Source organism: Drosophila yakuba, chromosome 2L (genome assembly GCF_016746365.2).
Source record: "Drosophila yakuba strain Tai18E2 chromosome 2L, Prin_Dyak_Tai18E2_2.1, whole genome shotgun sequence".
NCBI classification, from domain to species: domain Eukaryota; kingdom Metazoa; phylum Arthropoda; class Insecta; order Diptera; family Drosophilidae; genus Drosophila; species Drosophila yakuba.
Window position 1 is genome coordinate 16081011 of NC_052527.2, and position 20191 is coordinate 16101201.

The window sequence follows — 20191 nt, forward strand, 5'->3', positions numbered from 1 at the left end:
GATATTTTTCTTCGGCTCGTATCATTCCACACAAGAGATTTCTGTCATTTAACGCTACACAATTTATTGTGACTTATGTGCCGTAACTAAATTCTTAGCCACACTCTGACTTAAGGAACTCAAATCGCAGACGAGTTTTTGTTACATTGAGTATCAGACTGACTCGAAATAATGTTGCTTAAAGAGTTAAAGTAACAAAAAAGTAACAGAATATGTTACTTAGACCCTTTGGATGGATAGTGCCAAATGGCAACCACTTCCACACACAACTCCCACCCACTACGCCCTTCTTGACCGACTAATTCGTCGCCAGGGGGCGCTGCAAGGGGTTCTGCAAGGGGCGCTGCAAGGGGAATCCCACCGGCAGGAGCTCGCCGAGTGAAGTGCGGCAACGGCGCGTCGCTCGGATTCAGCTTGTCAGGCAGAGGGAGACGTAAATAAGTATAATCATTTTCCAGAGGGTAGGACACTGTTTGGCATGGAGGAGGTGGAAATGCGTGCCGCCAACGTGGCCCTTAGTCATTACAGCTGTTCGAGCCGTGAGGGCGAATCTGGGGGTGGGTGTCACTCTTCTCTCTTCCCGGGTGAATGAAAAGTGTGTGGCTAAGCACTGGGAGCAAATCTTCGCTGGCAAACTAAACAAACATTTCTCATTTTCACAACTTTTTCTCTCCACTGCGAATTAGGGGTGTCAGCGAAAGAGGAAGAGAGCCAGAGCCAGTAGAATACAGACCTTTGTATGGGTTTTCCAGCAACGGAGGGGTTGAAAGGAAAAACTTTATGGCCGAAGTTTTTAAAAGTCTCGCCAAGAGCGGCATTTACTCTGCACCCACTTAAAAAATCTTAAAATACATTTTGGTAGGCCCCACAAATTCCTTCGCTGGCTGCACAGCTCATAAAATATTTTGAGTTAACTTAATACTTTTTACACATGCACATGGATCCGAAAGTTTCTTAAGTTCTGGGAGCACTTAATGAGCTCGAATATATGACAAATGCTTTTAATGGGCCAACAAACGCTTTGATGCCCTGAGATGTCACGAAGAGAAGTCACGTTGGATTTGTAAAGAGTTTTTAAAACGTCAGTTCTTGTGATTCTTGGGATTCTTCTGAATAGCATTTATCTCGGCATTGTTGCCAACTTTCAGCATCGTTATAAGGCAATTTTTACGTAATTATTCGCCATTCTCCAATCTTTATTCTCTATTCGGGTTGACAAACAGCTTTGAAGTATTGCGAATGGAAATGGAATGGAATTGACTGCAACGGCTCATAAAGCAGCAAGCCGCATGATGACGTCACTAGCAAATAGGATGCTTTCCCCATTCTCGTGCTCCATAGTCGCCTTCCACTGCGATGCAAGTAATAGGTTGGGGGCAAAATTGTATTGAACCGTCTGCAGTTGCTGCTCTTCCTCCAACGAGAAAACTATGGATCCACTCAGAAAAAACAGTGTTCGTGATCTTGTAGCATGCTATATTAAGCGGCGTATTTAATCCAAATCAAACATATTTTAGAAAAACCGAAGTGCCAAGATTTTGGGTAAGTGCACGGATAGGATGGGAGCCCAGCCACAAACCACGCGTGTGATGCGCCTCAATCGTCGAGGTATCATAACACATACTCCGAAGAGGGCGAAGAAAGTGTCAGGAGGGGAACATCAATCATCTGAAATTACGGAATGCATTTCCCATCTTGGACAGCTCCACTCCATCCTCACAATTCGGCTCCTTTCTTTCATTCTTCACCATTTGACTTTGTGTAGAAACGGAAATAGTTTCTTCCAGAAGAGGGCCTGGTTCAGTGATCTCCCGGATGATCTCTGTCATATTTACGAGTGCTTTGAGTGGCACGCACTGCTTCTAATTGGTTACGAAATCTCTTAAGGAAAGATCTTGACGATAGCGGCGGGAGAAATGTGACCCAGTTGATAAGTGGATTCGAGGTCCATCCTCCCTTATCAGCAGTAGGCATAGAAATTTGCTCTTGTCAAGCTAATACTATGACTTATACAACACTTTAGCTCCGAGATATGTTTATTCTGTAGCAGCAGAAAGCTTTATAAATAGAACTCAAAAGCGAACGGGATACATGTGTAACATATGCTCTAATTAGAGCTAACAATCGAATAAGTTTTTATCACATATTTTTTTCAACGGAAAGTAACAAAAAGCATGCTTCGAAAGCATAGCAAAGCCCATTCCATTTGTCATTCGTCCATGTGCCATTTGATTTGCACATACATATATGTATGTACATGTGCACACAAATTGACTGCTTCCTGTTTATTTGCTGTGAGTTACATGGTTACTTTTTACTTTTCGGCTACAGTGTTTTGAACCCACTGTGGCCATTTGTGAACTTTAAGCTCCATTGCAGTGCCCGTCGTGTGCGAGCGGAATTTCAATTGGATCGAATGAAATTGCGAATTAAATACGTCCGACTGCAGCGGAGACAGGAACAACAACATAAGCGTCACATTCCGACTTTCCCATAACGGAGGCCGCTCAATAAATCCATTTTATTGTTTAAGTCTGGCTTTAAATATAAATGCAACATGCTTTGCTTTTGCAACAATGTTTTGCTTTTGCCTGGACGGTCGCAATGGCGAAGCATATAATAATAACAAAAGCAAAAATTGGCGCAAAATGTTTTTAATCAATTTCAATTGAATGATGACCCGCGCAATCAACGTAAGACGCTCATTCAAACCTTGTATCCCTGAGATCTTTCCATTCCGCTGGACAAATGTTTGTACTCGCTGTTGAAGCTTTGTACAATGTGTTCTTTTTATTCTCGAAATCATCTCTCCATATCTGCTTAGGGCATTTCAAACATAATATTATTTTTTGGCTGTTGGTTAATTAATCCGTTCCATTAGCATTTATTTATTCCAATAAAAATGTTACTTTTATTTCTCACTTCGTCGGCAGAGCACATTTTCTTTAATTCTATTTTTATTATTCTTCATTTTTGTTCTTCGTGTACAACAGTAGAATAAACAACAACCTATACATGGCTAACTAATAACATAAATGGATCCAGTCAATATTTAAATTCGTAAATTCGCTTTGTATGGGGATGGGTCAAGAATACTAGCCCTCCTGATTGAATTCCATTTAAGCTAACATAAGAGGTAGCTTAAATAATAAAGATTCAAAAATTGAATAAATATAAGATGTCTTGATGTTTGGAAAAGGAGAACCCTACGTCACAAAATTAGTAAACTGATTTTATTATTGTAAAAATAATTTGTGTATGAAAAGAATCAATTAAAAAGCTTATAGAAAACATAAACAGGAAAAGATAAATTCATTCATAAAAAACTATTTGCTAGTCTATCCAAGAACTGGAATTACTCATCTACTCGACGGGACTGACTAATTCCCAATCTGACCCACTGATGTGGCACCGTCCCTCCCAAGTCCCCTCAATCCCAACAGCCCCAAAACAACATTTTCCGGACAGTCGAGGCAATGAACCGCACGTTTATCTCCTCCCCCACACAAAAAGATACAAATGTATCCGTCCAGACGCACACTCGAGTAAATAACCAACTGCAAGCAGCCGACAAGCGCAATGAAACAAAAAGCGAAAGCCAAAGTAAATGTAAGAAAAACAGAATTTAATCGCAGAACGTGAACCACAGAAACGTTTGGAAATCCACAGCAGCGGCAAAAGCGGGAAAAGTGGGTAAAAAGTTGTGGCGCTTGTGTCAAGAGAGATAAGAAGCGTGAAATTAAACTGAAAGCGAATCTGAATGTATACGAAAAGCCATGCCGCAACAGAGAGGTAGTTATTTAACGTTAAAACGTTATTTTTATTAACAAGGACAGTTGAAATTCTGTATCCAGTTGCGACCCGTCACAACAATATGTATACATTCTTCCAGACACAATCTGAAGGTTGATTAAAAACCTTTTATTTTATATATTTATAAGATAAATCTTTATTTGCAGTACGTAAATGCATGTGTAGCTTCAGGTTTGCCTGAAGCCATATTAACTTTAACTTTAAATAGGTATCTGATAAAGAAAAGGTTCAAACAGTTCACCAGTTCGGAATGCCTTAGAACACAAATTTACAGGGCCAACTGAAACTCAAATAGAGACTGTGCCAAGTGCTATTACTCACCAATAAGGGCAACAGCTGCGAACAGCATTAGCCATTTGAGGCGTTTGTTGGGCATATTCATTCCGTATGCCGTGTTTCCGCTGAGCGGGTTGTGTGAGGTTGATGAGGTTGGCAGTAGAAGGAGGGTCTATCTGCCTATCGATTTTACGCAAAAATTCACGGAAAAGCACCCTTCGCTGCGGTTTTGGCACGCCCGAGTTATCTGAAAACAGGGGAGAAGCATTGTTTCATTATTTTATGTGATTTTATATAATATGGTAAGTTTTTTATTTATATAGGGGTTTTCCTGTTGTGCTTATAAGTTGCGGGTTTAAAAAGCTTTTTGCAAAATGTCGCTCTTTTGTTAATTGAAGTGCAAGTAATTTGATTAGGCAAACCACCCTCTACTGTAAGACAGTGCTCCTCAATCTTTAACTCAATCTTTAATGACTACCTGAAACTAAATGCTTAATAAGTATAATTTCATTGATTGTTTTCTAACACTTTAAGGGTAATTCCTCTGATAGCTGTGTTTATGCTCCTCCATGAAAGTTCTCAATTCACAAGTATCTGTCATAATATTGCTTTTGGAGCAACAATAACAGCAAGTGTCGAATAAAAAATATTCAACAGACTTTGAGGTCTATCCCGTAAACTATCTCCAACAAGTACCAAGCAAAAGAAGCCCTGTAAAAGCGATTAGCAAATGGAATAAAACGAAATAGGCAAAAGTGCTTCGTGGAAGGAGGGTTCCGCGGAGGGATGTCATTAATTAAACCACAAATGGCGATAGAAGAAGAAGGCAACTACTCTTCATTTTTCCGCCTTCTGCTATTCATAAAATGTCACGCGCCTCCCTTCCACGCCGCCGCGGCAGTTTGGAGGAGCAAAGAAAACACTTTATGACAGGCAGGAAGTCACGATTCCACATTTCTGTCTGCTTGTCCCCGGATCCCCTTGGTGTCTGCAACTTGGCAGCTCCAGCTCCAGCTCCTCCACATGGCCAGCGACTTACTTTAATCCATGAGCTTGCCTTTAATTGTTCCATATACACATATGCTTGAGCATAGAAATAGATTGAAAAGTTGAACAATTTATATGCTTAACGCTTAATTAACTCTTAAGTGGATTCCTTAATTTCTTTTGCCACGAATTGTGGACGAAGATTTCGTTTTTTACTCCGCATTCAATTCTAGTCGGATCATTCAGCTAGATGACTATGTCTTATCCACGACTCATTTTTATTTGCTTAGAGGGTTGCGCAGACGTACAGAGAACTCTATCCCCTTTGAAATAAATAAAATAGGTTGTGTGGTGGAGGGTCCACTGCCCATGTTAGCTTTTCAATTGGACTAATGAACAAGCTGTCGCTTTCAGCGAGGGTTAACTGTCTCCAAGTTGAGCAGCTTGACAGGGGAACAGCTGCCTTAAAGGCTCTAGGGTGGCCAAATTATTCCAGCAGGGGTGTGGCATCAAACCTACGAATTTACGAACCGAAAAATTCACTTTAAGCTGCCTACTGAGTATTTTACATAAGCTGTCTGCAGATGGTGGAAAATAGGTGTATATATTAATTAGTTTTAAAATTTGTTTGCTAATCAAAAACCCTTAATGAATTTATTTAAATGTCATTAGCAAGTTACACTAGACGAAGGCGAAGAAGTTTGTTTACATATGGTAATGGTTGTGAAATTTGATTGAATCACGTGCATGGACACAAGGCTTATGCCTCCACAAAGGTTGTCATTCAAAGGTTAAGAAGGTAAATAATTTTACATACATAAGTATGAAGGAATGAATGAAGTGCATTTTGCTAGCCAAGCAAATGAATCAGCGAATTTAGTTTTTTGCTTTAAAAAATGAAGTATTAAAGTAAAATAAAGTAAATAAATGTGAATGTCATCTGTTCAAAAATTGCCAAAAAGCACTGTAAAATTCGATGAATGACGCATCAGTACATGTCTCCTTGAGCTTTCAGCTTGGAAATGGTTCGCTTTTCATCCCTACAAATGATTCTCGACTGAAGCAATTTGAAAAACATCTGGCAATCAGTCAACAGATCCAGGCATCCGTATAGGCAACATATGTGTGGATACATCTATACCATGTATACCATATACAATGTACCTACATAAAGAGATACAACCGCTCCCTGAGCGGATCCGTTTGGTCAATCGCGTGGTAAAATCAACGAATCAAAAGCATTTTAATATTACTCATGCTTGCATTTCGCATTCTTCTTGTTGCCCCGTCTGTCTGCAATGTGTAACTTTAAATTGGGGTGACGAGCCAATAAATTTAGGAAGGGTGGTGCCCGGAGGGATGGTTGCTGCTGGTGGTGATCAGATTGGGGGACAGAGGGCAGTGGCCCAGTGCAGGGTCGTCGGCGGAGGTAGAGACACATCCATTGTCCAGAACCGCTGCTACGTATGACCCATTCGCGCACTGCGCCCCTAATTGAGATTCAAGTGCGGCAGCAAAAACAAAAGGAAATATTTACTCGGTCCTTTGTTCACTTTAACCTTTTCCGCTGTGTCATGTTGCTGCCCAAGTGGAAATCAATATTTGGCTTCACAGCCGACCCGATGAGAGCGTTCTCATCAAATCGATAAGAGCGACCACAGGATATTTGTTTGAGCTTGAATGTGCAATATACATATATACGTATATGGTTACATATATTTTAAAATATTTACAACTTTCCTTAAAGAAGATGAAATAATATATTGAATACTTCGATCCACAGCTGCATATGCTTTTTTCGAATTTCCGATATTCAACGATTTCCAGGATCTATTAACTGAAATGGCACGATGGTCCATAAAAATGAAGACACCAATAGAAAGAATTGCTTAAAAATGTTTTTAGAGAGAACGAGAGAGTCGAGTTCCCCGACTATCTAATACCCGTTACTCTGCTAGTGGAAATGCGAAGGAGAGACTTCAACACTAACAGTTTTTTGGCGGTTTGTGGGCGTTAGAGTGGGCGTGGTAAGTTTTTGTACCAAAACAGCAAATAAATCAATAGTGCCTAGAAATATTTTTAATAATATTACTGCAAATACCTCTGTAATTCACAGAACATTTTAAGCAGGGAACTTTGAAACATAGAAAATTGGCACTAGCCCAGCTAGTGGGAAAAACCCGCCTAGCAACAGGATGGCGAGCCGACAAAAATACAGAAAAGAAGCAGGAAAATAAAAAGTATATCGCCAGCAGACGGAGAAGGAGGCGGGGGAGGAGGCGGAGGGTAGTGCAACACTTGCAAAATCAAATAGTGGAAACTTCAGACACAGCAGCAAGGAAAGGGCGAAGGCAGCTGCACGGAATTTCAGAGATTTTACAAGCAGGGGATGAACCAACACTCGCATCCTGCTAGCACACACACACACACATATACATATGCGTATAAAGGATCACGGCGTATGTGTGCCACATGGAAACTGCCAGGAATTTAAAAAGGTTCTTGAGAATGAGGCGTTTTGAGTAGGGAAAACTGAAAACTACCTGACGGGGACAAAGGATAAAGGACCAAGGACCTGGCGGCAGGAGGCACAGGTTGCACACACACTAACATACAAACATAACCATGGACGCCCAGGCGAATACAACGGTAATCGCAGAGTTGCTTTTATGCGGTTCCAAGGGCGCATGCGCCGAAAAAAAATTCGCTGAAAATTCACAACTGCAATTATTGCCTCTAAAAGTCGATTTATAAATAAAAGCTAGCACGAAATGTATAAAAACTCCCTATATATGAAACAAGACATTCAGAAATCTACCATTAAACTGCGTTGATGGTCGCAGAACATGTATTTTCCTCCCTCAAGGCAGTACATTTTCACACCCTTTCGCTAGTGTGGGTAATACAGGGCATAAAGTAACCGTTTTTGCATTCTAAAATCAGGAAAACTTAACGTTTGGCGAAAAATCAATAGAAAGACCCAAGACTTTTATCAGTTAACCGATTAAATATTAACATACAGCATCCCGCAATTGTTTTTGCAGACTAGCGCTACTCAGTGGGCGTGGGCAGGACTTACGCACACTTCCGCATGCAACCTATACATACACAACGGGCACAAAGAAGTTGCCAGACAACGGTGAAAATTTCCGAACGGAACTGCCGACTTTTCTTACCGTTATAGCTGCTACTGATGCTGATTGTTGTTTAAATGCAAAATTTAATTAAATTGTTTACACACACACTATTACACTCAGTGAGAGTGGTGGGCTATTTGCAGCAGGGTGCCACTAATCCACGGGGGTGGCGACTCCGCACAAAAACACCGCACACACAAACACAGATACTTTGCTCTGCTCTTGGCTATCTTTCAGATACCTTTAAACACTATTATTCACTTATTTGGAGGTGCACCAGCACCACTGCAACCGGTTGGGGGATTGCTAATCGCGTACCGCTGCCGTATATCCGTACCCGTATCCGTATCGGTGTCCCAAAACAACGCTCACACACAAATACACACACGCTCTCGCGATTCGCCGACTAACGCTGAAATCCGGTTCTCGATCGCTCGACGGTCCAAACAAGACTGAATCGGATGCTCAGATACTCGCCATCGGATTCAGATACTCCGCTCAAACCGGCACTCTCTCTCTCTCTTTCCGCTTTCAATGTGTGTGTGTGTCTGAAGGGGCGATTGTTTGGGAAATTTCTTGGACATTTTTCACCTGTTGCTGTGTGGACTTTGTTTGTTTGGATTTTATCTTGTACAATATTAATTTTGTTTTCTAAATAAAACACTCAATATATGATTATTTTGGTTTGTATATATTTATTTGCTTTTCCAACAATATCCACACAAAGCCATGCCAAGCGATTATGCGAAATATATGTTGATATTGAGGGTACATACATACATTAATATCAATTTAAGTTACTCGGATATAGTGACATATATCTAGAAACTTCACCTATCCGAATGACTACAGAAAATACGTTATACACAACCAAAAAGTGTTGAATTTTAATGTAAGTGAAAAATTAGTATTGGATACAAATAGCACAAATACTGCGCATATTAAGCATTAAGTACAAAGTAAATGCTTTTGGTAGAGTATTAAATGTTAACACTTGGGTATTTAGTACGTGTATTGTAGTAGTTGGTAGCGGAAGTCAATAAAAATTCGAGGGAAGACACAATAGTGTTACAACTAACCTAAAACTAACAAAATCAATTAAAACTAAATGGTAACCTAACAATTATTGTTATGTACAAGTTAAACAGTGAGGATGTGTAGGTCAACACTTTGAGCGAGTTTTGTGTACGGTTTGTCTTGCGAGTATCTTAAGTATCAGGTCAAGTCTTTGCGGTTGAATCTCATGAGGATAGTTATTTCCATATGCTAGGTGTACGTGTAAGGGTTTGTAAAATAAATGCTCCCCAGCTAAAGATCCAGAATGAGAACCATGTGTGCTCTATTTGTGTCATGACTGTGGACGAAACTTGTTCAGTTCTTATACCAGGATCTTTGCTTCACACTTAAAAATATATCGAACTATAACCACTTCAATAAGTTAAACGACAAGCACTAAACTAATGAACTAATCCGTCTTACAAACGCATAATTTTTAAAACGAACGATTAATTAAAATGAATAATTTTGTTGTAAACAATCTTAATCATTTCTTTGTTTTATGTGCTGGATATGAGCTTAAGGATTTAGCAAACTGTATTCAAAATATTGTCGACTTAATTATTAAAGTGGCTGGATTTCGACTCAGGGTTATTAATTGTATATGGCTATTTGGCTTAACCAGATAATATCGTAATGGACTGGAAATGGGTAAATTCGTATTTAATTTCGACGACTTGCATCCTGAATAATTATTTTGTTCTTCTGACGCGTCACTTTCGTGGCCGTCGGCGCTGGCATCAGTCGCTTCAGCTGCTCCGGCCTGAAGCTGACCAGGGCCTTTTCCTTTACTTTACCGATGGCTCCGGTAGTGGTTGTAGACGTTGTGGTTGCCGTTGCCGTGGTGGTTGACTCAATGAGGGCTGTGGATTCTTCGGCCGTGGAGCCTGAGGACCCGGCTGCAGCAGCTGAAGCGTACCTGGTGAGTACATGGAACTTGGCAAAGAGGTTGCGCCCGCTGCGTTGCTCTTTGTCCTTGTACTTGTCCAGCGCGGAACCGGTTGGTATCGGCTTTGGCGCTTTGATCAGTGCCTTACTTGGATTACCGTCACCTTTGTAAAAATGATCGTAGTCGAAATCACTGCTACAGGCGGGTGCCAAAGCGCGGTCTCCGTAGCTGGCTGAGCTGGCCGAAGTTTCCTCTGCCATGTGACGCAGCATCAATGTGAGTTTCATTTCATGCTGACGCTGCAGCAGCACCGCATTTCGTTCGCCTTCCAGTCTAGCCTGGCGCACGGCATTCGACAGAACGCGCTCCTTCCACTCCCAGGCATCCCGCTCGCGCTCCAACTGCACCAGCTGCAGTTCCAGCTTGCGTGAGGAGTCGCGCAAGTCAATAACCTTGGTGAAGTATTTGTACAGAAGCGTTCGCATCTCCTCCGTTGAGAGACGATTTAAGCGGGCCATCAACATCTGTTCTCCCTTCTCCCGCTGGATTCGGTCGCTCGTGTCGATGGAGCGGTGGCCCGTGATCATTTCGTTCTTGAATTCTATGGCCGCATCTATGGCCTCGATGGCCTCATCGCACTCGAGCAGCTTGCGCTCCTCTTTTTGAGACAGCACCTTGTCCCGCTTAAGCTTGCGGTCCAGATGACAGCGCTCTTCTAACAATAAGTCACGAGTTCCGCGCAGGTTGCGGATCTCATGACGCAAGCTCTCTTGCTGCTCTGGTCCCGGCTGCTCCTCTAGGTTATCCGACTTCTCGCGCAAAATGTGATTAAGGTGCGTAATCCTAGCCTGCACTGCCTTTAATTGGCGGCCCTGTTGCTCAGGAGAGCCTTGGGCGTTCACTAGCTCTTTGCCAGTCTCCCTAGACTCTCGCAGCTTGGCCAGCTCCGCCTCCATCTGAGAGCGCAACTTACACTCCTTTCGAAGCTTCTTCTCTAGATCATCGGCCTGCTTTCGTGACTCGCCTACCGATTGCTGAAGCTTCTTCACCTTCTGTCCGCTCTCACCAGCAATATGCTTCATGGAGCTAAGGTCCTCTAGACGACGCTCGAGGTGTCCGATTATCGTAGTCCATCGCTCAATTTCCGACTGATCCCGGCCTTGAACTAGTGCTTTACCGAGCTGCTTCTTGGCCTTGTCACACTCGGTCTCCAGCTTGGCCCGTTTTTTGTGAAATCTTTGTTTTGCATGGCTACGTGTATCACTGTTCTTGATCAATTCGGCGATTATGTTTTGTTTTACCTGGATTGTCTCTTCAATTTCCTGCAACTGTCGTTGCTTGCCCTCAATCTCGGCTACTAGTTTGCGCAATTTTTTTTGCAGCTGTTCAATAGGAGCAGTGGCAGCGGCGGCAGCGAGAGCTGCCTGACGAAGTCCCTCGCCCGAAGAACTTTCCAGAGGATCAACGACCGATTCAGGATCAATGGGCAGAGAAGGCTGCTGGGAAGCTACTCGATTAAGCATGGCGAGCTCTGCAGTACTTAAGCTAGCACCTGGCTGAACACTTCTCCTTCGACCTGTTTGAATGAGAAACCAAAATGTTACTGTATAATAGAGGATGTGCGAAGTAAGGACATACTGCCAATGCTGATTTTGCGATCATCGCCATTTTCTGGTGGTGGTTGTGATCCATTCTCGCGGTCCTGGCTTTGCATAACCGCCTTCGGGTGCTTGGATAGATAATCAGCGTGCTTTTCAAGGATAAGGGCGTCTGTTTTGTCGCGAAATTCCTCCATTAGGCTTTCTATTTTGTCGTCTAGATCGGGCCGATGCGACTCATTGTCTGTGTCGTTTTCATTGTCGGAGTTTGGCGGCTCAGAATTAGCCTCCTCGGGCTCCTCGGCCTCCAGAATGGGAACCAGCTGTTTTTGCTGACGCATAGCCTCCGTTGAGCTGAGACACTCCTCGCACTCCTGTTTGAGAAAAAGCCACTCCTCGATCTGCTCCTTCTCCACTTCAGTAATTAGCTTGGAATCTATCAGCCTAGAAATGTCTTCGTCGTTAAAAGTTTCACATTAGAAATAACGTGTACACATACTTGGAAAACAGCCCCTCAGCGTTGGTCACTAATTTAGACCATTGGCTCGCTGCGAATTGCAGGCCAAAGTTGTCCCCAGGTCCCGCCTGCGCCAGAGGTCCAGCAGAGGTATTGGAAACTGGAGCAGCCGGCTGAACTATCACCGTGTTGTCATCGGAGTAGGTGTTCATAATTACAAAATTACGCACGCACTGCACCTTAAAGGCGAACTGCAGGTTGCCCAGAGTCTCGGCCAAATGCTCTTCAAGCGGTGACACACACAGAATCACAAGCGTCTGAGCCCGTCCGCCGAACGAGTCCTTCAGGAGAGTGGTAAGTGTGGTCTGACCATACGGAATGTTGCCATTGACCCCGTACATGAGGCCTGGATCTGTAAGAGTGCTGATCACCTGCTCTAGCATACACAGGCCAGCATCGAGGGGACGGCCCGGTGGCTGTTCGCCACATCGCTCAGTGCCGCAAAGATCCGAGAAACTGGCCGTGGACAAGCGGTGCTGCAATAGCCCTTCCTTGGACACCCACTGCTGCTCCAGGGTAAGCGTGAATAAGGTGTGCGCCGGTAGCGGTTGGCGAGCCGATAGACCCACTTGCAGCCAGTGAAAGACGGCATCGACGTTGGTGCAGTGTATGTTACCCATGCCCAACAAGTCGCATACTTCACCTCCGCATATCTCCACGAATCCCACGTTGATGGCATAGGTGCGTCCTTAAAGTAAAAATGGAATTAGGATATCTATGCTAATAAGACCCTCTAATAAACTCACCTGGATGCGATGATATGTGCGAGAAAATGTCACGGACACAAAGGTGGACGACTCCTTCTGTGGAATCAGTCAGGGAACGGTCATGGACGTTTCCGTAGAGCGTGTAGCTTTTGCCCTGGCCCCGCTGACCGTAGGTGACTACAGATGCGTCAAAACCTTCCAGAAACAGGGTAATGAGCGGAAAGACCGTTTGGTGGTACACTTGCTCCTGGGAGCTGCTGCTGGACAGGGCGTGAGTGACAGGAACCGTGTGGGGACCCACTTGGATCAGTCCAGCCGCAATGCTGTCCATGGGATCTCCCCCTGGAAGAGCACTGGGCAATCCTAGGGCAGAAGCGCTGATGGGAATAGCCTGGACGCAATATGCGGAGTCCGGGTAATCCCTGTGGCCGCTGTCGTTGCCATTGGCATCTGGAATCGTCTTCGAATCGGTCGCACTGCCCTCCTTAACATTCCCGTTTGGGTCCGCCTTTGCCGCAATGTTTATTTTAGCCACCGTAGCTTGTACCGCAGGGTCCTTGGAGTCCGCCCCCTCATCCTCTGCTTGCACATCCTTTTTGAGCTCTGAGGGACCAAAGCTCCTTAACAAGTCCTTGAGTTCTCTATGCGGGAAGATGCGCACCGCTACCTGAATGGGTATTTCCATGGTGGTTAAGCAACTAGTCCTGTTCTCGGAGGAGCTCTTTCATTCGGTATTCTGAGCTTTGTTTCGCATCTTTGCACTTTAAAATACGTGCAAAAATTCAGCTCCCTCCGAATCGATACAATGGAATAGTGTGGCCACAGCTAGAGCGCCAACACAAGCCGAAAATACCAAATCCATGTATTCTTGTTAATCGAACGAAACAAACCGTTCAATCCTTTTAAAATGACTACAGGCGCAAGTACATTTCAACCAAATTGATACCGAAAGTCAATTCCAAGTTTGTATACATTAATACGTATACAATAATTTTCGCAACTTAGATTCTTATCGACATATTTCAACAAATAAGTGAAAGTATTTAAGAATACCAAACTTGCTGGCAAGTGTTGGTGTTGATCTTTGCTATTTATGGTATTTAAACAGTATACATTTTGGTATTTTGAAAAACTTCATTCAGCATGGTTGGTATGTTAAAAGGTCTCACTGAGCGCGTGTTTTTTTTTGTGCTAAACGCTTCGTTTTGAGAATTAAGTCCAGTAATCAGCATAAAACAGCATGTCCAAGCGTCGAATTGAAGTAGGGGAGACCTACGGCAGCAAGGCGAAGAAGTAAGTGTGTTAGTGCCACCACACGGCAGTAGTTTAATGCTTGTTTCTCCACAGGGAGACAGAGGCGTCCTCCTCGTCGGCGGCAGCCGCTGCCGGCACAGTGGCCCAGATCCTGGGCGGATTTGTGCCCAACAAGCAGCCGCCCACGATGAACCCACTGACCAACACGCCGTATTCGCAACGGTACCAGAATCTCTACAAGAAGCGCATTGCGCTGCCCGTATTTGAGTACCAGGCGGACTTCATGCGGCTGCTCAGCCAGCACCAATGCATTGTGCTGGTGGGCGAGACAGGCTCCGGCAAGACGACCCAGATCCCGCAGTGGTGTGTGGACTTTGCAGTGTCCAAGGGGCGCAAAGGCGTTTCCTGCACCCAGCCACGTCGAGTTGCCGCCATGTCCGTGGCCCAGCGCGTTTCGGAGGAGATGGACGTTAAACTGGGCGAAGAGGTCGGGTACTCCATTCGTTTCGAGGACTGCTCCACGGCCAAGACGCTGCTCAAGTACATGACCGACGGTATGTTGTTGCGCGAGGCCATGTCTGATCCTATGTTGGAGCAGTACCAGGTCATCCTGCTCGACGAGGCTCACGAGCGGACCCTGGCCACGGACATCCTCATGGGCGTGCTCAAGGAAGTCATCCGTCAGCGCAACGACCTTAAGCTGGTGGTCATGTCCGCCACACTGGACGCCGGCAAGTTCCAGCAGTATTTTGACAACGCACCGCTCATGAATGTGCCCGGTCGCACACATCCCGTGGAGATCTTCTACACACCCGAACCAGAAAGGGATTACCTAGAGGCTGCCATTCGTACGGTCATTCAGATACACATGTGTGAGGAAATCGAGGGTAAGTTTATGGATTTCGCTAAAAGTTTATATCACAAGTTGCTTCCTCATCGGCATTTATAGTAATCTTATACGATAATCCCAACAATTTCTATTCAAAATATTTATAAAATTATTGGAAGTCAATTTCTTAGCTTTGCCAAAAGCAAAAGTGCAAGGCAAGAGATCAACTTTCTATTGCCGATGGGAAGTTCTTAAATTCCAATAATATTTATTACACTTTGCCCATTGCAAACTTAACTCAAACTTTATTTTGCAACATTAGGTGATATCCTTATGTTCCTCACGGGACAGGAAGAGATTGAGGAGGCGTGCAAGCGCATCAAGCGCGAGATCGACAATTTGGGCTCTGAAATTGGAGAGCTAAAATGCATTCCCTTGTACTCCACGTTGCCGCCCAATTTGCAACAGCGCATTTTTGAGGCGGCCCCACCGCCAAATGCCAATGGCGCGATAGGACGCAAGGTGGTGGTGTCCACCAACATCGCCGAAACCTCGCTGACCATTGACGGAGTGGTGTTCGTGATCGATCCAGGCTTCGCCAAGCAAAAAGTGTACAATCCTCGCATTCGAGTGGAGAGTCTTCTCGTCTCCCCCATTTCGAAAGCGTCTGCACAGCAGAGAGCCGGTCGTGCTGGACGTACGCGTCCTGGAAAGTGTTTCCGTCTGTACACGGAAAAGGCGTTTAAGAACGAGATGCAGGACAACACCTACCCAGAAATCCTGCGCTCCAATTTGGGTAATGTCTATATCCATATAATACATTACTCAATTTCTCATACCCGGCTACTCATTTCTCACCAGGCACTGTGGTTCTGCAGCTCAAGAAGTTGGGAATCGACGACCTGGTTCATTTTGATTTCATGGACCCCCCTGCTCCAGAGACCCTGATGCGTGCCCTGGAGCTGCTCAATTATCTGGCCGCCCTGGATGATGACGGCAATCTTACGGACCTGGGCGCCGTTATGTCCGAGTTTCCCTTGGATCCGCAGCTGGCCAAGATGCTGATCGCCAGCTGCCAACACAACTGCTCCAATGAAATACTTTCCATAACGGCCATGTTGTCGGGTGAGATAAAATACAACTCTAAGAAACTGTCTTCGATAAGTTAAGAAGTCCACTCAGGTCTCGCACGAATACTTTCACGGCTGCCACTCTTCGTTTTTCAAATACGTAAGACTAGTACTTTATTTAGATTTGTTCGGATGCATACATAAACATTGTATCCGTTGAAGTGGCAGCCATGATTCACTTCTTCATTTGTAAATTGAAAGTCTTCGAAGTTTTGAGGAAGAATTTTTGATATTCTTAAAAGAATTTATGTAATTTCTTAAGAAACAATGCAAAGGAGAAAGTTTTTCAATTTATTTGTTCTTTGCATTCAACTCGAAAAAAAAGTTGCACATGCGTTAATAGTCAAAGCCCATTATTTGAATGGAATGATGAGCCAAGTATGCCCAAATAGATATTGTTTTTATCTTTTAATGTTCATTGAACGCACTTGCAACTCACAAATGCAATCAATCTTTGAATCAAGCCTCTAGATTGCCTAGCTGACAAAAAGTAAGCACAATCTATTTGTTTATGTAAAAAATTGTTTTGAACTTGCGCTTAATCGAAACCAACCCAATTCAAACGTGCCAAAGTCCCACAATGCTTCGTTCGTCCCAACGAGGCAAAGAAAGCTGCCGACGAGGCCAAGATGCGATTCGCCCATATAGACGGAGACCACCTGACCTTGCTGAATGTCTATCACGCCTTTAAGCAGAGTAAGTAAACCAAGCAAACCCCTATCGGAAATAGAATAATAATTGTTGCTTTGACGCTTTCAGGCAGTGAGGATCCAAATTGGTGCTATGAGAACTTCATAAACTTCCGATCGCTGAAGAGTGCAGATAACGTGCGCCAGCAGCTGGCTAGGATCATGGACCGCTTCAACTTGCGGCGCACGAGCACGGAATTCACATCAAAGGACTACTACGTAAACATACGCAAGGCCCTCGTGCAGGGCTTCTTCATGCAGGTGGCTCACCTGGAGCGCACTGGTTACTATCTGACCATCAAAGACAACCAGAACGTGCAGCTGCATCCGTCGACGTGTCTCGACCACAAGCCCGATTGGGTCATCTACAATGAGTTTGTGCTGACCACAAAGAACTACATTCGCACTGTGACAGATGTAAAACGTAAGTAGCTTTCCACGTCCAGGATCAATTTTGTAAGCATTTCTTTCTTTAATAGCTGAATGGTTGTTCTCCCTGGCGCCTCAATATTATGACTTGAATAACTTCCCTCAGTGCGAGGCGAAACGACAGCTGGAGTTGCTACAGCAGCGGATGGAGACCAAGCAATACCAGAAGGGTTTTTAAGTCCCCAGAGTATGGGTAGTTGTAATATGAGGAAGGGATCATGGATGATGATATGAGTGTGTGAATTTTAGCAAGTTCTAAGAAAAATAACCCGTTTGCTTTTTATTGTTTGCTAACCTAATTCAAGCACATAGACACTTTAACAGATCATGATATCCAAGAACTCCGTTTAGTTAATAGTGTTAATAAAAAAGCCACTTTTTGTATATCTAAAAACATTACCCATTGGTCCGTTGAAACTGAATGAGAATTACGAGATAGGTGGCTATGGCCGATGCAAACTGCAAACAGAAAACAAAAGAATAATACGGTGATATTATTTATGATAGTACAAATCATTACCGATGTTAGAATGGTGCGGTTAACGCGACACAATCCACAGGCGGAGAAGTCAGCATCTACCACGAGTAACTGCTGCCAAAACTTCTTAACCGCCTCCGCGAGGATAGGCTCGTGCACTTTCCGCTCGATCTCACAAACAATCTGGATCGTTTTGCGGGACTCTCGGGCAGCCAAGTGGCACGGCTCCACCACCATGAGCAATCGCAGGAAATGAAAGCAAATCCAGAGCATCTGCACCCACAGGTACCCGTTATCCCGCTTGCTGAGCAGTTCCAAAAAGAGGAAATAGGCCGTAGCTACAAGATGCAGTAGACAGGACAGCAGGATGAAGAGAACCGCAATGCCGAAGGAGCTGTCAAATTCGGAAAGGGTAAAAAGCAAGCAACATGGGATGTGGAATAACTTTACTTGGACAAGAGATGGACACACTTTCCCAGCGACTCGTGACTGTCCGCCAGAGATTTCAGGAGCAACCCCTTGTTTTTGGCTGGAAAATATCCCAATTTGAGTAACTCCACGTTGAGGATTAGACTGCGGGCGGCTGCCTTGTCACCTGTGGATTCGCTGGCTTGGGTTTCGCCGTTCAGCTTCGTCAGGCTCGCATGGAGTGCCGATGGCATTGAAGGGCGATTTAAGCTTATGTTCTTGACGGTGCTGACTTTTTGGGTTTTAATGGCACTGGTTGCGTTGTTCTCTGTTGGGTGCGTCACAACCAATCAATGATCGTAGAAATTGAATGTACCACTTACCTGCAAGAAAGCTGCTCGAAAGCATTCGATTCAGGCGTCCAAAGCGCCTGCCAAGTCCGTAAGCCGTGTTGGCAAAATTAACTTGCAAGCCCGTGAGTATGAAGTAGAGACTGTAAAAGGGAATGTACCAGTGCACATTGAGCTCTGTCAAAGGGAAAATGAAAACGAATTTGGATTTATTTTAAATAATAAGTGGAAATATATACCCGTATCCGACTGAGCAATGTTCATATCCTGGGCAATGCGCATCCACGTCCCGACATCGAGGCCGACCAGAAGGGAAATGGCCACCAAGGAGACGGCAGCCATTCCCAAGGCTCGCCATCGATCTCTTCGAAAGTTGTTGTACGCATTTAAAGTACTATCGATCTGTGGATATAATAAATACGGGAGTGTAATGAAATGTTAGGAATAAGACCTTTGTTTTCCGTGGTCTCACCTTGTTTAGGCGATCGTTGAGCTCGAGAGTGTCGTTAAGGCTAAAAAGACCACAGTAAACACCGGATACAATGGCCATGACAACCACAGAAACGTCCAGGGCCGTCACCACCTTCGACGTTGCCGACTTCATTCTAAAAGATGCACTTTTGATTTGTTGGTTGGTTTTGTTTGCAGTTTGTCAGAGCAATTAATTGGTCAAGATCAAATGTGTTTGGAAGGGGAGCAGAGGTGATGATTAGATAGTGAAAAATAGAGAAAAGTATACACACAACTAAGATCAAAGTAGTGACACTCCCTAGCTACTAATTCATATCCTTTTTTACAAAAAGGAACGTTAGAAACTAAGCATTCAAATCTGAAGAAACACATCATGTAGATATGGATTCTATGGAAATTTTCATTTCGAGTGTCACTAATTTGAAACCCTCGCGTGAACAAGCACGTAAAGATTAGTAAGGGAACGGCACAGGACTGGGACCATACAAGTAGGACACATTAATGAAACAAAAGTTCCAACAGCAAGTCGGAAGTACCTACCGCACTGGTATTTCGGAGTTGGCATCGAACAAGAGTCCCCGATAGGTGAGAAAAACTATGCAGATGTGGATAGCTCTTGGTCAGAAGGATTTCATCCCCTGCGGCTGCCTAACTTACCCATGACCACCGTTAACGTGGCCGAGTATACCGTGAAGAGCCAACTGCGACCGATTTCCACTTGGCCCTTGGAGTTCCGGGCAGTAGCATATGGAGCCAGGGCTAGGACTTTGCTGACGTAGAAGATGCCGATGCTGGGCTGGGATATCTCCATGGTATTTTACGACGAGGAACACTAGCAGTAGGACCTCCGGGCGAGAACTGTTCCCAAGTGGCCACATACAGGACCTTAAATTGCAAAACGCCATATTCGACACCAAACAAATACTGCGCTCCCATATTTGACTATTATTAGCGGACCGCCCCCCATAGCACTCACACCGCTTCCACATGACCCTCGCAGACCGTCTGGGCAAACACCACCCCATGTGCGAGTGAGTAACACATTTGCTTATCAAAAAGCTCGGCTGTCCGCGATGTAAATAATAATTAGCGTGTGAAAATACCAAGCCGGAAAGGACACAGGAGCAGGAGCCAATTATTTTGGGGCCGGCGTTGACAGCTGCGGCAGCTGCG

The 20191-nt window shown here is 44.3% G+C and overlaps 4 protein-coding genes across 59 annotated transcripts in view; 1 reads left to right on the forward strand and 3 right to left on the reverse strand.

The window, feature by feature from the left end:
• The window catches only part of LOC6528407 (Down syndrome cell adhesion molecule-like protein Dscam2), a 61264-nt gene extending 52595 nt beyond the window's left edge, over positions 1–8669 (reverse strand). For 33 of the 50 annotated variants that reach the window (XM_039371571.2, XM_039371570.2, XM_015198902.3 and 30 more), the window contains exons 1-2: positions 8253–8668; positions 4135–4336 (exon numbers count right to left, since the gene is read on the reverse strand). In XM_039371571.2, the coding sequence (XP_039227505.1) occupies positions 4135–4195 (61 nt within the window). In that variant the 5' untranslated portion in view covers positions 4196–4336; positions 8253–8668. Of the gene's footprint in view, positions 1–4134; positions 4337–8252 lie in introns of all 50 variants that reach the window. The other 17 variants (XM_039371532.2, XM_039371548.2, XM_039371551.2 and 14 more) reach the window with 1 other exon arrangement.
• Positions 8670–9069: 400 nt separating this feature from the next.
• On the reverse strand, positions 9070–13796 carry LOC6528409 (kinesin-like protein costa). The gene is made up of 4 exons (XM_002089419.3): positions 13020–13796; positions 12256–12961; positions 11797–12200; positions 9070–11734 (listed from the first exon to the last, which is right to left on the reverse strand). Exons 1-4 carry the CDS (start codon positions 13663–13665, stop codon positions 9933–9935), a joined length of 3558 nt encoding a protein of 1185 aa, XP_002089455.1. The 5' UTR covers positions 13666–13796; the 3' UTR covers positions 9070–9932.
• A 317-nt stretch (positions 13797–14113) lies between these two features.
• On the forward strand, positions 14114–17705 carry LOC6528410 (putative pre-mRNA-splicing factor ATP-dependent RNA helicase PRP1). Of its 2 annotated transcripts, XM_002089420.3 has the most exons (7): positions 14115–14273; positions 14328–15121; positions 15386–15859; positions 15925–16188; positions 16767–16889; positions 16953–17306; positions 17362–17705. In XM_002089420.3, the coding sequence occupies exons 1-7, from the start codon at positions 14221–14223 to the stop codon at positions 17487–17489; spliced, it is 2190 nt and encodes a 729-aa protein (XP_002089456.1). In that variant the 5' UTR covers positions 14115–14220; the 3' UTR covers positions 17490–17705. The 2 variants fall into 2 exon arrangements, with proteins under 2 accessions (XP_015053933.1, XP_002089456.1); XM_015198447.3 differs by lacking the exons at positions 16953–17306; positions 17362–17705 and having other exon boundaries at positions 14114–14273; positions 16658–16819.
• Positions 17513–20157, reverse strand: LOC6528411 (gustatory receptor for sugar taste 43a). 6 transcript variants are annotated; one of them, XM_002089421.3, is made up of 9 exons: positions 19676–20157; positions 19559–19613; positions 19020–19152; positions 18787–18949; positions 18581–18724; positions 18385–18525; positions 18240–18318; positions 17832–18183; positions 17513–17770 (listed from the first exon to the last, which is right to left on the reverse strand). In XM_002089421.3, the coding sequence occupies exons 1-9, from the start codon at positions 19827–19829 to the stop codon at positions 17708–17710; spliced, it is 1284 nt and encodes a 427-aa protein (XP_002089457.2). In that variant the 5' UTR covers positions 19830–20157; the 3' UTR covers positions 17513–17707. The 6 variants fall into 6 exon arrangements, with proteins under 6 accessions (XP_002089457.2, XP_015054375.2, XP_039226211.1 ...); XM_015198889.2 differs by having other exon boundaries at positions 18240–18525; XM_039370277.1 differs by having other exon boundaries at positions 17513–18183; positions 19020–19164.
• Between the last annotated feature and the right edge of the window lie 34 nt (positions 20158–20191).

Coding starts and splice junctions, on each gene's coding strand:
- LOC6528409 (XM_002089419.3), bottom strand. CDS start 13,665: ATGGAAATACCCATTCAGGTAGCGGTGCGCATCTTCCCGCATAGAGAA. Junction 12,962..13,019: donor GCACATATCATCGCATCCAG/GTGAGTTTATTA, acceptor TTTTACTTTAAG/GACGCACCTATGCCATCAAC. Junction 12,201..12,255: donor GCTGAGGGGCTGTTTTCCAA/GTATGTGTACAC, acceptor AGACATTTCTAG/GCTGATAGATTCCAAGCTAA.
- LOC6528410 (XM_002089420.3), top strand. CDS start 14,221: ATGTCCAAGCGTCGAATTGAAGTAGGGGAGACCTACGGCAGCAAGGCG. Junction 15,860..15,924: donor AATCCTGCGCTCCAATTTGG/GTAATGTCTATA, acceptor ATTTCTCACCAG/GCACTGTGGTTCTGCAGCTC. Junction 16,189..16,766: donor CATAACGGCCATGTTGTCGG/GTGAGATAAAAT, acceptor AACGTGCCAAAG/TCCCACAATGCTTCGTTCGT.
- LOC6528411 (XM_039370275.1), bottom strand. CDS start 19,829: ATGGAGATATCCCAGCCCAGCATCGGCATCTTCTACGTCAGCAAAGTC. Junction 18,950..19,019: donor TCAACGATCGCCTAAACAAG/GTGAGACCACGG, acceptor TTATATCCACAG/ATCGATAGTACTTTAAATGC. Junction 18,526..18,580: donor TTCGAGCAGCTTTCTTGCAG/GTAAGTGGTACA, acceptor CGCACCCAACAG/AGAACAACGCAACCAGTGCC.